The sequence below is a fragment of the Myotis daubentonii genome, chromosome 5, assembly GCF_963259705.1.
Source record: "Myotis daubentonii chromosome 5, mMyoDau2.1, whole genome shotgun sequence".
NCBI lineage: Eukaryota > Metazoa > Chordata > Mammalia > Chiroptera > Vespertilionidae > Myotis > Myotis daubentonii.
The window spans coordinates 24,184,040-24,199,048 of record NC_081844.1 but is presented as its reverse complement, the minus strand read 5'-3'; the positions used below and the strand labels follow the sequence as shown (position 1 = coordinate 24,199,048).

Sequence of the window (15,009 nt, the reverse complement as noted above, 5' to 3'; positions counted from 1 at the left end):
AGCCTGGGTCAGAGGCGTCAGGCTTGGGCGGGGGTGGAGCAAGCGATCAGAGGGAGATGGGGGTCCCCTGCCCAGGCATGATTCCTGGGCCAGAGGCCTCAGGCCTGGGCAGGGGCCAGAGCCAGTGATCAGGGGGAGATGGGGGTCTCCTGTCCAAGCCTGACACCTCTGGCAGAGGCGTCAGGCCTGGGCAAGGGGCCGATCCTGCGATTGGAGGGTGATGGGGGTCAACGCCTGAGGGCTCCCAGTATGTGAGAGGGGGCAGGCTGGGCTGAGGGACACTCCCCTCCCCACACACACCCAGTGCACGAATTTCGTGCACCGGGCCCCTAGTCTATAAATAAAAAACTATTTTGAATATAGTGAGTTAAATGAAAGATATCATTAAAATTAATCTGACTTGTTTTTTTCACCTTTTTTAATAGGGCTAGTAGAAAATTTCAGATTACATCCGTGCTGTTTTTCTTGGGCAGCATGATACTAGTGCATGAAATTATTTTAAATGCAGGTACCTCCTATATCTGTGAAATTTGAACTGAGATATAATATTCATTTCTGCATAGAAGGCTGGTATTAATGGTTAAGACTACAGAACTCAGTCAGAAAAAAAAATTTTTAATACATTTTTATTTATTTCAGAGAGGAAGGAAGAGAGAGAGAGAGAATGAGAAACATCAATGATGAGAGAAAACCCAAGCATGTGCTCTGAACTGGGAATTGAATGGTGACCTCCTGGTTCATAGGTTGACGCTCAACCACTTAGTCATGCCGGCTGGGCCAAAAAAAAAAAACACTTTTAAATTAATCCATTGCCTTTTCCCATTCTCTGTCCAAACTCATAAAGATAGGCAGGGTAGTAGTAGCCAGACATAGACGTAGTAAAATTTGTTTGCTCCTTTCCCTTTCAGTTCAGAAAATAAGAATTGAAGAAAACCTAATGATTTGTGTTGTTAACATGGATGGACCTTGAGGCCATTATGCCAAGTGACCTAAGTCACACAGAGAGAGACAAATACCAAATTATTTCACTCATATGTGGAATCTAAAAGAGCCAAAGTCATAGAGACAGAGAACAGATTGCTGGTTGCTAAGGGCTGGGGGTGAGAGAAATAGGTGAAAGTGATCAAAGGGTACAAACTTCCAGTTATGAGAAGAATAAGTTCTGGGGGGTCTAATGAGTACAGCATGGTGACTCTAGTTAATAATACCATATTGTATATTTGAAAGTTGCTAAGAGAGTAGGGTTTTAAAGCTCTCACCACAAAATAAAAATTGTAACTATGAGAGGTGATGGGTGTTAACTAAACTTGCTGTGGTAATCATTACATTTTACACCTTAAACTTACACAATGTTACATGTCAATTGTCCCTCCGTAAAGCTGGAAACTTAATCTACTTTTAAAATAATAATTTAAGAAAATAAGAGTTAAAGGAGAAAGGCGGGGAAATGTAGGTTTTCTCTATCTGATGCATAAAATCTAGGCATGAAATTTTTGATGAACGACATGGGGCAGAGGGAGTGGAGCAGGAAATCTGGGAATGAGCTAGTAGAAAATTTCAGATTACATCGTGCTGTTTTTCTTGGTCAGCATGATACTAGTGCATGAAATTATTTTAAATGCAGGTATCTCCTATATCTGTGAAATTTGAAGTGAGATATAATATTCAATTGACATGTAACATTTGCATAGAAGACTGGTATTAACGGTTAAGACTACAGAACTCAGTCAGAAAAAAAAAATTAATTTTTTTTGTATCTCAAAGGAGATACAGGCCCCAAAGAGAAGAGTATCTGACTGGTCTCCTTGCCCCATGAACAGTTGATCTAGAAGCCCTTGGGACAAAGAGAAAAGGCTGAGGGCTAATTTTATCCTCTATCTCCTGGTGATGTTCTTTTCCTATACTACCCCTCTCATTGCATAAGCAATCATTGTGTTCTCAGGAAAGGAACTGGTGTCAAGGGACCAGAGAAATTTTTTTGTTATTGTTTTGGGGGAGTTGGAGGGGTTGGGGAGACCAGGGAAATTGGGCTTGGAAAGTATTGGGGAGAAAACTTTGTGTGAGCCTTACACTCTCTTTTTGTCTGATTCCCCTGGTAGGGGACAAAGTCATAAATCCAATGACATCTTGTAAAATTCAAACTCCCACAGAGAGAGATGACCTTGTTTTACGTTTTGTGAAATCCTGATGGAGGTGGGACCATGGGGGCTGTTGTCCTGGTGGCCATTCTCTCCACTTAAAATAGAAATCACCTGAGTCACTCTCAGCCACGTTCTCATTCTCCACCCCAGCGCAGACGGCACTCTAAGAGCTGCTCCTTCTGAGCAAGAACACAGTGAGCCCATTCTATTTTCAGATGAAACCCCTGAGCAAGAAGGTCTTCTGTGTCTTCTGGAACAGCACTGGGGAGGACAGCCACTGGTCCAGGGACGGCTGCTTCCTGGTGCAGGTGAACGAGAGTCATACCACATGCAGATGCACTCACTTGTCCAGTTTCGCTGTCCTCATGGCCTTCACCAGCCAGGTATGATGCAAGCATTTAATTCCTCTACCTAATCCTTGTTGAGCTCCTACTAGGTGGAGATGAGTGCTATAAAGAAAATGAAAACAAGCGAGAGACCGGAGTGACTGGAGAGGCGTGCCACTTTAGATAGAATGGTCCGAGGATTAAATATGAGAGCCGAAATCTGATTATTAAGAAATTAGTGGAACTGTGATGTGGATAAACCTTGAAAACATGATGCTGAGTGAGAGAAGCCAGACACAAAGGATCATATATTGTAGAATTCCACATATATGAAATGTCCAGAATAGGCAAACCCATAGTGACAGAAAACAGATTTGTAGTTGCCAGGGGCTGGGAAGAGGACTGAATGAGAATAACTGTTTATGGGCATGGGGTTTTATTTGGGAGGTGATGAAAATATTTTGCAATTACATAGAGGTAGTGGTTGCACAACACTGAACGTGCTAAATGCTACTGAACTGTACTCTGTAAAATGGTGACTTTTATATTATTTGGATTTTACCTCCATTTTTAAAAAGCCAGTAGGAAAGGGTCTCAGGAAGAGCATCTGAAGAAGAGATACAAGTATGGTCAAGACTCTGAAGAGAGAACAAATTTGGTGTGTTCCAGAGAGAAGTGTGGCTGGAGCAGAATGAATGAGAGGGGTTGGAAAGGGGCAAGGTTGGAGAGATGGAAGCTGGAGAAATGTGCCAGATCTTGAATGCCAAATTCAGTTTCCTTCCAAATTGCAATGGGAAGGCAATGGAGGTTTTCCATCATGGATGTTACATATTTATGTCATTAGAAGATCCCTCTGACTCTCAGGTCAAGAATGAGCAGTGATCAAGAGTAGACTCGAAAAGAGATGATGGTGGCTGGGGTTCAGGTGGTAGAGATGGTAGGAGAAGGTCAGACTGGACACATATCCTCGAGGTGGGGTTGGAGAACTTACTGATGACATAGGCTGGGTGACAGCATACAGGAGGTCCTGCATCCCTCTCTTTTCAGGGTTGGAGGTGGTGCCCCAGACAACACTCAGTGGAAATCTCTGACCTCCCCTATTGCACAGGGCAGTGGGAAAGCTAACATCCTCCTATATAATAAAAGGGTAATATGCAAATTGACCGCATGGTGGAATGACCAGTCGCTATGGCGCACACATGTTATATGTCAATTGTCTCTCAGTAAAGCTGGAAAATTAATATAATTTTGACTCTCAACCACTGAGCTCAACCACAGGAGGAGCGCTGCTCAGTCACAAGCTGGGCTGACGGCTGGCAAGCACAGCAGCCTGCCTCTGTGGCAGCACTAAGGATGTCCGACATCCATTAGTCGGACATCCCCTGAAGGAGGGCTCCCGGACTGCGACGAAAGGGCACAGGCCTGGCTGAGGGACCACCCCCCTTCCTACCCCCGGGCCTCTAGTATGTTTATAAACATGAAAATACTTCTTTCATTCATTGTTACATTCATGAAGTTTATCTATGGGTTGAGCATAGCCTTAGTTTATTCATTTTCATTGCTGTATAATATTCCCTTGCATAACTATACTACAATGTACTTATTCACTCTACAGTTACTGAGTATCAAGGTTGTTTCCTGTCAGGAGCTATTAAAATACTGACTTCTACGCATGGGCCACGAAGTTTCAATCGCGCCCGCACGTGGTATTTTGTGGAAGAGCCACACTCAAGGGGCCAAAGAGCCGCATGTGGCTCGCGAGCTGCAGTTTGCCAACCACTGGTCTGATCGGTGCTTCTCTGTCTCTGGATCTGTTTTTGTTCATCAGTTTATGTTGTTCATTATATTCCACCAATGAATGAGATCATGTGATATTTATCTTTCTCTGACTGGCTTATCTCACTTAGCATAATGCTCTCCAGTTCCATCCAAGCTGTTGCAAAAGGCAAGAGTTCCTTCTTTTTTACCGCAGCATAGTATTCCATTGTGTAGATGTACCACAGTTTTTTAATCCACTCATCTGCTGATGGACACTTAGGCTGTTTCCAAATCTTAGCTATGGTAAATTGTGCTGCTATGAACATAGGGGTGCATATATTCTTTCTTATTGGTGTTTCTCGTTTCTTAGGATATATTCCTAGAAGTCATATTACTGGGTCAAATGAGAGTTCCATTTTTAGTTTTTTGAGGAAACTCATAATGTGCCTGTGTTTAGACTGCCCTGTTCCAAGGGGGGAAACCACAATCCCAGAGCAGGATAGTGCGGCTGATGTCTCCTCTTTGCTGGGTCCCAGGAAAAGGATCCCGCCCTGGCTGTGATCACCTACGTGGGGCTGAGCCTCTCTCTGCTGTGCCTCCTCCTGGCGGCCCTCACCTTCCTGCTGTGCAAAGCCATCCAGAACACCAGCACCTCACTCCACCTGCAGCTCTCTATTTGCCTCTTCCTGGCCCACCTGCTCTTCCTCACGGCCATCGACAGAACTGAGAACGAGGTACTGACACTGTCCCAAAGGACCCCTCTCTTCCCCAGGGGATGCTGCTTGGGCACCTTAATAAAATCGCTTTGGTTTCTGGGAGAGGTTGGAGCGGTGATGCCCAGGTGTCCAGTGTTGACATTGATCGCCAAGCACCTTTATTATTGATGGACTTGGTCTAATGTCAGTTGCTCTGAACTAATGCCAGTATAAAGGAGAGGCCCTCAGTTCACACACCAACCTAAGTATCCCACCTGGTGACTCTTACTCCTCCCCCAGGTGCTGTGCGCCATCATCGCGGGTGCCTTACACTATCTCTACCTGGCCTCCTTCACCTGGATGCTGCTGGAGGGCCTGCACCTCTTCCTCACCGCGCGCAACCTGACGGTGGTCAACTACTCCAGTGTGAGCAGGTTCATGAAGTGGCTCATGTTCCCGGTCGGCTATGGAGTCCCAGCTGTAATCGTGGCCATTTCCGCAGCATCCAGACCTCGCCTTTATGGAACACATGAACAGTGAGCTTGACTCACGCCCTGGGCCATGGACAGTTTGGGGGGCAGCATTAATGACGGTGATTGAGATGTCCATAGCAAATGGATATGTTTTCCCTTGAGTGTAAGAGCTCTGGCCTTGCTCCAGTGAAGGAGGGAAAGATGGCAATAGGAGCTTGGAAGGTTCTGAAGGAGGCAGTCTCGTGGATAGGTACCAGCTTTATCCCTCCCATAATTTGGAGCTTTCAAGTCTCAGATTCCTCTTTAGTATTATCCCCATTTTCCCACCGTCATGACCTTGGTATGAACATTCAACACAGCTGTGCTTATAAAATGTGTAATGTAGCATTAACACTCAGTCGTGAGCAATCAAAACCTTCATTGCCATCAACTGGCATTGTCAGAAGACATTGGAAACGTTCTCTGTTAGGAAAAGTGTCACTTCATGTTCATTTCATGAACTTTCTCTGATCTCTCTGTGTCCCTTTCCCCATTATTCCCAGCTGCTGGCTCGAGCTGAAACAAGGATTCATCTGGGGTTTCCTTGGCCCCGTCTGTGTCATTATCTGCGTGAGTATGTGGCTCCAGGGGTCCTGACCAAAGGAAGCACCAGAAGTACTGGGTGCAAGACAGTACATGGGGCGTGCATTTTCTCTATCGAATGGTTTCACTTCTCCACCTGCTACCAATTCAGTCCTGTGTGCAAGGAAAGTAGGAGTTGTGTGCAATTTATTAAGGACGCCGTGCATTATTTTAACTTGCATTCCTGGTCTGCGTCATTCCTGCAGGTGAATTTAGTATTTTTTCTCTTGGTCCTTTGGCTTTTGAAAAAGAAATTCTCCTCCCTCAACAGTGAAGTGTCAACCATCCAGAATACAAGGTAAGATGGAGCACATGGTACTTCTGATGCTCTCTTCCTCTCCTTACCCCCTTCTTCTCCCTCCTACATATCTACACACACATACACCCCACAACCAGGCTCCAGGGACTAGCAAGGCTGCTGTCATCTCCCAATATCCGTATTAGATAGAGCACAGGCTAAGCTACTGAGACAAAAAGACACCCCATCAAAAAGAGTGAAATAGAAGTTTATGTTACTCTCATGTCACAGTGCAGAGGCGAGCAGTCCAGGGTTGGTGGGGAAGCTCTGCTCCACAAAGTGATGCAGAGACTCAGGTCTTCCTATTTTGTTTCTCCACCATTCCCTAAGATGTTGTCTTTGTCAGTTTCCCATCCATGGGAAGTTGCATGGCCTACATTTGCTCATATTTTATTAGCTAGACCTTAGTCACATGGTGACAACTAGCTTCAGGGGAGGCAGGGAATATATAGTCTCGAACTTGGTAGCCATGTGTCCTTGAAAAAACTCAAAGAGGAGAGGGATCTGACCCTAAAAGGAAGAGGAGGAGAATGGACAAAAACAGCAGTTTCTGCCACACAACACAAGATGCACACAGGAGTACTCTTTTTATCAAAAACAACCAACTTAAGTTTGTGAATCCATCAGTTACTGAAGGCTTGGATTCTATAGAAACTCTGAAAGTTGTGCTTCTGCAGGATGCCCCAGCAAAACTGGGTTCACCCCACTGGTGGAGACCGATTTGGCTAATTATAACAAACTTAAATATATATCTAAAGAGTTTTGTGTAGTGGGTTTAGAAAGGATTTAGATTAAAATATTTTTTGTATAATACTATTTCAAAAAATTGGGGGCTATGAGCTTTTTTTAATTGGCAGCATCCATTTTACTTGGAACACGTCATTTGTTGTTTTCATTTTAATCACAAAAATAACACAACATATACCTTTTTTTTCAAAAATATATAAAGTGAAATGGTTAACTCCCTCTTTTCTTACTACTTCCACTTCGCAAGAAAGCTGGAATTAACAAACTTTATGACAGGTATGATATAATATGCGTGTTATTTTCCCCAGACCTTTTTCTGTGGGTTTCTATAGAACAGACAGGCACACATACAATAGCCAACACACTCCACAAATCGTTCCTCAACCAGCTTTTTTCGCATAAAACATTATGGTTTAAATTAGGGATAAATATGTATACTGCGTATGTAGGTATATAGTGACCTTACATCTCAGTTTGCCTGGGACAGTCCTAGTTTATGCCTGTTGATCCTATGTAATTATTAATAACACCCTTTTTAATCTCAAAAGTCTCCCTGTTTGAATAACAGATTATATGGCCCTCCATCTATAGAAGAGAAAGAAATAAAGAGCCCCTAGTTTTAGAATGCTTTATGCATATGTGGTACTGATTTTGTTCTATATATTATCCTAAATACATATGTTAAAGTCTCATTTAATCTTTTCAGCAGCCCTGTGAAACAGGACTATTAGAAAGATGGGGAACCCGAGTTATAGAAAGGTAATTTGCCCAACGTCACACAGTGCTGCCTTGGGTTTAAACCCAAGCAGTCTAGCTCCAGAGTCCTCACCATTAACAACCACTCTACAAGGGTGTCCATGTCCATTTCCAGCTTGTGTACATGTTCGTTTATACTCCCCTCAGGATGCTGACACTGAAAGCAGCGGCCCTGGTCCTCATCCTTGGCTGCACGTGGTGTCTGGGCATCTTGCAGGTGGGCCCAGCTCAGAGGGTCATGGGCTACCTCTTCACCATCATCAATAGCCTTCAGGGTGTCTTCATTTTCCTGGTCTACTGCCTCCTCAGCCAGCAGGTAAACATTTACCCTTTCTTTATTGTTTTAAAGTGAAGAAAAATTTGCGGGTATGTAGTTTAATGAACATTTAGATACACGTTCTCTAAATTTTCATATGAATTTGTGAGCAGTGTGTAAATGCTACCTATATTTTCTCTACTTTGAGATGCTATTGATTGTGAGATATGTCCATTTATTAATGGCTTTACAAGGTAAATAATTACTCTATCAAGGAAATATCATATTTGTTTTCAGCTTTCCCTTTTGTAATTGTCATCTATTTCTGTGTTAACAACCTCAAAAATCTCAGTGGCTTAAACGTGAATATGTACTATTCTCATTCTCAGTCTGCAGGTTGATGAGAGCTCAGATGATCTTGGCTGGCCTCAGCTTGGCTTGGCTATAAAATTCATATATATATTTTATATTCAGTATGACTACTAAATACAAGCCAATTCATGTGTCTGCAGTTGAGCAAAAGAAACAGGGGTGTGTATACAACACTCAGGAAATACTGGCTGCCTTGGGCTTGTTGAAATAAGCCTCTAAGATGTTATCTAACTAAGAGGCACTCAGGGATAATTTGGACTGTGTGTTTTCTCTAGAATTGAACCCCAGACATAATGAAACCCTACTGAATACTATCAAACAATGCTGAGACACTTCTACCTAGATTTAGTTAAATTATACTACATCTATAGAACAGGATACTACACAACCATGAAATATAATGTAGAAGACTGAAACCCCAATGAAGCTGGGTTCCACATAGTTCAGATCAGGAGGTACAATGGCCAAATAAACATAGTCCAGCAACCAGAAGAAATACAAAATCACGCAAGGTCTTTATTTGTACTTCTCAAATGCCTTGAAGAAGACACATGGTCCAAGTATCCCTCAGATTTTGAGATTGTTTGTTACTGCAGCAAAATATGTCCTGACTGACACAATTCCTTTCCTGTTACTAGTACTATCTTCCTCCTGCACTTTGTCCTCCTCATTCCTCCACCTTCCTCCTCCTCCTCCTCCCCTTCTTCTTCTTCTCCTCCTCCTCTTCCTCCTCCTCCTCCTCCTCCTCCTCCTCCTCCTCCTCCTCTTCCTTCTTCTTCTTCTTCTTCTTCTTCTTCTTCTTCTTCTTCTTCTTCTTCTTCTTCTTCTTCTTCTTCTTCTTCTTCTTCTTCTCCGCCTCCTTCTTCTCTCTCTCTCCCTCTACCTTTCTTTCATCCATTCATCTTTCTTTCTCTCCCTCCTTCCCTCCTTCTTTCCCTTCCTCCTTTTTACCTCACTCTGCATTCAGGTGCCCAAAAAACCAAACTTGGAAAGTAAGAACATCTCCTCAGTGGATGAAGGAGAGGAAGAAACTGAGATGACCAAGCTAACACTTCCTGGAGAGCAAAGGGCCACCATAGGCTTGAAACATTCAAATGTTAATCTTTGTCCATACACAAAAATATTTTAGGACTGGAAGGATATTCAAAATATATTAGCAAAAAAAAGAAAATTTCAAAACATTGCTCCAGAAATGTTACATTTTGTTTATATATAAGCCCTTATTGTTTACTAGAGGCCTGATGCACGAAGATTCGTGCAAGAATAGGCCTTCCTTCCCCTGGCTGCCAGCACCACCTTCGCTCTGGCCCAGAGCCACCTTTCTGCCTTCACTCCAGCCCAGAGCTGCCTTCTGCCTCTTGCCTTGTCACGTCAATTTGCATATTCCCTCCTTATTGGCTGTGGGCGCTGCCATCTTTATCGTGAAGTGATGGTTAATTTGCATATTACTCTTTTATTAGATAGGATGTTGTTATGCATTTATTTATGTGTGGATATAGGTGTACATGGCAAAGTACAATGGTTCTCAAACAACTCCCCGGGGGGAATATTTAGCAATATCTAGGGACATCTTTGATTGTCACACCCAGGGAAGGTGTTACTGGCATCTATTGGGTAGAGGCCAAAGATGTTGTTAAACATCCTACAGTGCATAGGATGACCTCCACCACAAAGGATGATCCAACCCAAGATGTCAATAGTGCCAAGGCTGGAATCCTTGGTGTAGCACATACTGTTCATGGCCCCCTCATATCCCTTCACCTTCATCTCTATGTGCCTTGGGTTGCTTATTGAAAACACCTGTGACTCTATGCCTATGAGCTTCTTACTGCCCACAGGACATGCCTGGCCCATGCACAGGACAAGCTGGTGGATAAATGTCCCAGATCCCTTGTCCCTGAGGTGGGATGACACTGAAGTGTTTCCTATGCTAACTCCCAGAGCTCCCAATGGGACTGAACCCCAGTTGTCCACAGTGGAAAGGATTGGGTACCTTTTATTTAATATATTTTTATTAATTTCAGAGAGGAAGAGAGAGATAGAAACATCAATGATGAGAAACATCAAAGCTGAGGACAAACATCATTGATTGGCTGCCTCCTGCAAGATGGACTGAACCCGTAACCCAGGCATGTGCCCTTGACCGGAATCGAACCTGGGACCCTTCAGTCCACAAGCCGACACTCTGTCCACCGAGCCAAACCAACTAGGGCAGGATTGTGTACTTTTTACTGACTGCCTTCCCAGCCCTATCTCACTTCCTCACTGATATACTAGTGTTTTCCTGAGAACATCTCTCAAATGAACTCTTTACACTTGAACCCTGCCTTGGGGTCTGCTTCAAGAGACCCCAAACAAGACACATGGAAGAATATCACCAAAACATTAGTTGTCTTTCACTAGATTAAGGAGTTATGTATGGCTTATATTTTCTTCCTCTGCATAGCATATTTTGTATGTTTCCACACAAAGATGTATTCCATAATGAAAAGTATTATTATGGTAAAATATATATAACATAAAATGTATCATTTTAACCATGTCTAAGTGTACATACAGGGCAGTGGCATTAAGTACATTCACATTGTGTGCAACCATTAGCACCCATCCCTCTCTAGAACTTCTTTATCATCCCAAAATGAAACCCCATACCCATTAACAATAACAACTCATTCTCCCCTGCCTAAGCCCTGGCAACCACCATTCTACTTTCTGTCTCAACTAGTTTGAATGTTATAAGAATCTTATATATGTGGAATCATAGTGTATTGGTCCTTTTGTGATTGGCTTATAGTGTCTTCAGGGTTCATCCACGTTGTAGCATGTGTTCAAATTTTATTCGTTTTTAAGGCTAAGTAACATTTTATTGTGTGGATAAACCACATTTTGTAGGAAAATATTTTTTTTCATAATGTCACTTTCCTCTTCCCGACTCTGCCTTTTCTCAATATTAACAAAAACCATCCTGGTATTTCTTGTTCCAGGTTCGAAAGTGGTTTGGAAACATCATGAAACCTAAATCTGAATCTGAGACTTATACACTTTCCAGCAGGTTTGGCCCTGACTCAAAACACAGTGCGGTAAGAAGACTTGTGACTTATTCTAATGTTTCACCCCTTGACACTCCAAACTTCCTCTCCTTGTTTTAATATGAGCTCCCCTTCCTGGAAGGTATGGGGAAGAGGTACTTTTACTGATGACCTGGTTAGCATTCCTTATTCTCACTATATTGTTTCTAGTGACCCTGCTCACTAACAGTGCTTGAGATGGCTTTAGTATCTATTATTTTTTTAATATATTTTTATTGATTTCAGAGAGAAAAGGAGAGAGAGAGAAACATCAATGATGAGAGAGAATCATAGATTGTCTGCCTCCTGCACGCCCCACACTAGGGCACCTGAAACCTGAGCATGTGCCCTGATCTGGAATCAAACCAGTGGCCTCCTTGTTCATATGTTGATGCTCAACCACTGAGACACACTCGCTGGGCTCATCTGAGATTTTTTAGAAGTCCTCCAACTATAAACTAAGGCCGCACCTGTCCGAGGGTTCTAAAATACTAGGAGATCATGCCATCCTTGCCTACTGGATGGAGCTCTCTGGCTTTAACCCACTCGTACTCTTCCTCTCTGCTTTCTTGTTGTTTGTCTTTTTGTTTTGTCTTATCCTTATCTCTACCTTTAATCTAAACATCTTTTGTGGTGGGAATATCTTTTCAGGACAAGTGAAGAGAAAATATTAAAACTAGAACTTTCAACTTCACATGGAAAGTCATATCCATGGATCTGGCTGGCAGTATGAAGAATGAAGCTGGGGACAAAAGGAATCATTATACACAACATCCCTAGAGAAGAAATGTTTAACCTGTACTTCCCGAAGTGTTTGTTCTGCATAATGGGCTCTCGATAAATGAGTGTTGAATTGGATTTCTCCTATTCAACCAATGCTTGTCCCTGGTTACCCAAATCATGACTGTTGCAAATACGTTTTGTAAATGAGGAGGTCCCTTTCATGGCCTTGTCTCAAGTTAAACTTGTTCTTTAAACTCATCCACTCCATCAGCTTTGCCTTCTTTCTTATCCAGGCTAGATTTCATGACCAACCAGATCAAATGGTTCTCTCTCATACTTTCAGCACCTTTGCCTTCTCATTCCACACCTATCAGGGAAGACCCCAATCCAGGAGTGATCCAAAGATGGCAGGCACTGTGTGTTGTCTATTCAGTAGGGATCACCACATCATATGTTCCTTATTAACAGAAACTTGACTGTTTTAAGATTTGAGACAGCAATGTGCCTGAACACAGGGGATCGGTTGGGATTGGTTTGAGCTGAATGATAATCAGTTAAATGGAGATTACTTCCCTCCGTAATGAACATTTGACAATGTCTGAAAAAGATTTTTTTTGTTTTTATGACTGGGGCAAAGTGGGGTGCTACTGGCATCTAAGTGGTGGAGCCAGAAGTACTGCAAAACACCCTACAGACAGACCACACACACAGAGCAAAGAATTATTCCTCTCCAGGGCTGAGGTGGAGGAGCCCTGGTCCTAACTAACCATAGTGACGGTATTCCTATTTGCTAAAGATTGTTTCAGGATGTGCATTTATACCAATTGTGACCAATGAGATATAAAAAACACCCACTGGAACCCTTTCTGGGTTGGCTCAGTGGATAGAGCATTGGCCTGCGAACTGAAGGATCCTGAGTTCGATTCCAGTCAAGGGCACATGCCTGGGTTGCAGTCTCCATCCCCAATAGGGGGCGCGCAGGAGGCAGCCAATCAATGATTCTCTCTCATTATTGATGTTTCTATCTCTCTCTCCCTCTCCTTTACTCTCTGAAGTCAACAAAAATACATTTTTTTTAAAAAGCAAAACAAAAAACACATACTGGAAAATACTTTTACTCCTTGAAAAAATAAAATTTTTAAAAGACAAATTTAAGGAGAGCCTGACCATCACCTCCTATTTTTTGGCTACTTTAATAATAGGATGCTTGCAGAAAACAGTGGAAAGATAGGAATAATCTGGGCTATGACATTGTTGAGTTGCTGAGCCAACCCTTTTTCCTATATAAGACAAAATCCTTTTGTTAAGCCACTTTGGGCCAGAGAATCTGTGACTTGCAGCCCAAATCAGCCTTCTTTATGAACCAACCGTGTTTCTTCTCCACTCTCCAACGAAGCAGTGAGATCCCAGGACCACTCAGCTTGGAGCCATTACAAATGTGCACTTTCTGATCTAAACAAGACCCTCCATGCTACCTGACACTTGCTTTTCCTATCCCTAGTCAACTTTCCCACATGGGGAGTTTCTGTTTTCACTTCCTTTCTCAATTCACATCACTTTTTCCCTTTACATAAGGTGTAAAACCTTGTCTTCTACTTAACAGAGATAATAAACATCGGCTGATGGAAAGTCTCTCAATGTTCTGGCATCTCTTGCAAATATGCCCACATCCATACCCGTCCTTGCCTCATTGATGCCCATTGTTTTCCCCTCCATTCTTCCACGACAGCAAAGGGATCCCTCATCTTATTTAAAGCTAACCCGTCCCTCTGTGCTTTAGAGCTCAGCCCCTCCTGTCTCTTGAGCAGACCTTTCTCCATTGATTCTCTCCTGAGTTTTCCACCTCTCTCACATTTTTTTCTTAGTTCTCCAGTGGCATTTAAATATGCTAAAGCTTACACAGCAAACTTTCTTCGTAAAGAGCCAGATAATAAATATTTTAGAATTTCGGGGCCATATATAGTGATAGAGATGATGATGACAGACAGATAGATATATATGGATATAAATCAATAGATGCACACATAATATATAGGGTGTTCCAAAAATGTATACACACACTTTAAAATTATCAAGGCAGTGTTTATTAAAATACATTTCATTTTCAAAATTGAGCTATCAGCTGTTAAAGTGTGTATACATTTTTTGAAACATCCTGTATGTGCTATATGTGTAAAGGGATATATGTGTATATCCCTTTAGAAATACAGAAACTCAAAAAAAAATACAAAAACCTACTTGCCATACAAAAAAAAAAAGACTGCAGGCAGAATTTGCCATCCCACCCCACCACCACCACCAAGCTATAGTTTGCTGTCCCTGTCCTAAAGAAAGAGAAATAGAAGACTCTAGGAAAATGGCCACCTATATATGTTTCAATTTCCTCCAATCTATTCCCTAATGTATCTGCTTATTTGAACCAAAAGTCTGCTGGGGCTCTACCATGTGCCAAACCAGGTAGAAATCCCCAAAGAAAAATCTGGAGTTGAGAGGTCTCCCCATGCACCAGGTGCAGAGTCCCAAAGAAGCTGAAGAGTGCTCTAAGGTAAAGATTGGACACAGCTCATCCTAGGAAGAGTCTGGCCCAGGGGGTCATAGGCCTCCTGGAATAAGGTCAGCATCACTCCCATGAGTGTGTGTCTGATCCCTCTGGCCCCCAAGAACTCCAAGTAGGAAGCAAGGAGAGCAGGGAACAGAAAGGCACCTGCCTGGTGCACACATGGCCCCCCTGGGGTAGAGAATCAGTCTCCTTCCATCACTTGGGAAGCTGCCACT

General features: G+C 42.8%; 1 protein-coding gene across 3 annotated transcripts in view; it reads left to right on the top strand.

The window, feature by feature from the left end:
* Positions 1-13,866, top strand: part of ADGRE3 (adhesion G protein-coupled receptor E3) — a 51,830-nt gene extending 37,964 nt beyond the window's left edge. For all 3 annotated transcript variants that reach the window (XM_059696634.1, XM_059696632.1, XM_059696633.1), the window contains 8 exons: positions 2,357-2,524; positions 4,762-4,959; positions 5,221-5,456; positions 5,936-6,002; positions 6,221-6,312; positions 7,963-8,131; positions 11,428-11,523; positions 12,163-13,866. In XM_059696634.1, the coding sequence (XP_059552617.1) occupies positions 2,357-2,524; positions 4,762-4,959; positions 5,221-5,456; positions 5,936-6,002; positions 6,221-6,312; positions 7,963-8,131; positions 11,428-11,523; positions 12,163-12,171 (1,035 nt within the window). In that variant the 3' untranslated portion in view covers positions 12,172-13,866. The remainder of the gene's footprint in view (positions 1-2,356; positions 2,525-4,761; positions 4,960-5,220; positions 5,457-5,935; positions 6,003-6,220; positions 6,313-7,962; positions 8,132-11,427; positions 11,524-12,162) is intronic.
* Positions 13,867-15,009: the final 1,143 nt, after the last annotated feature.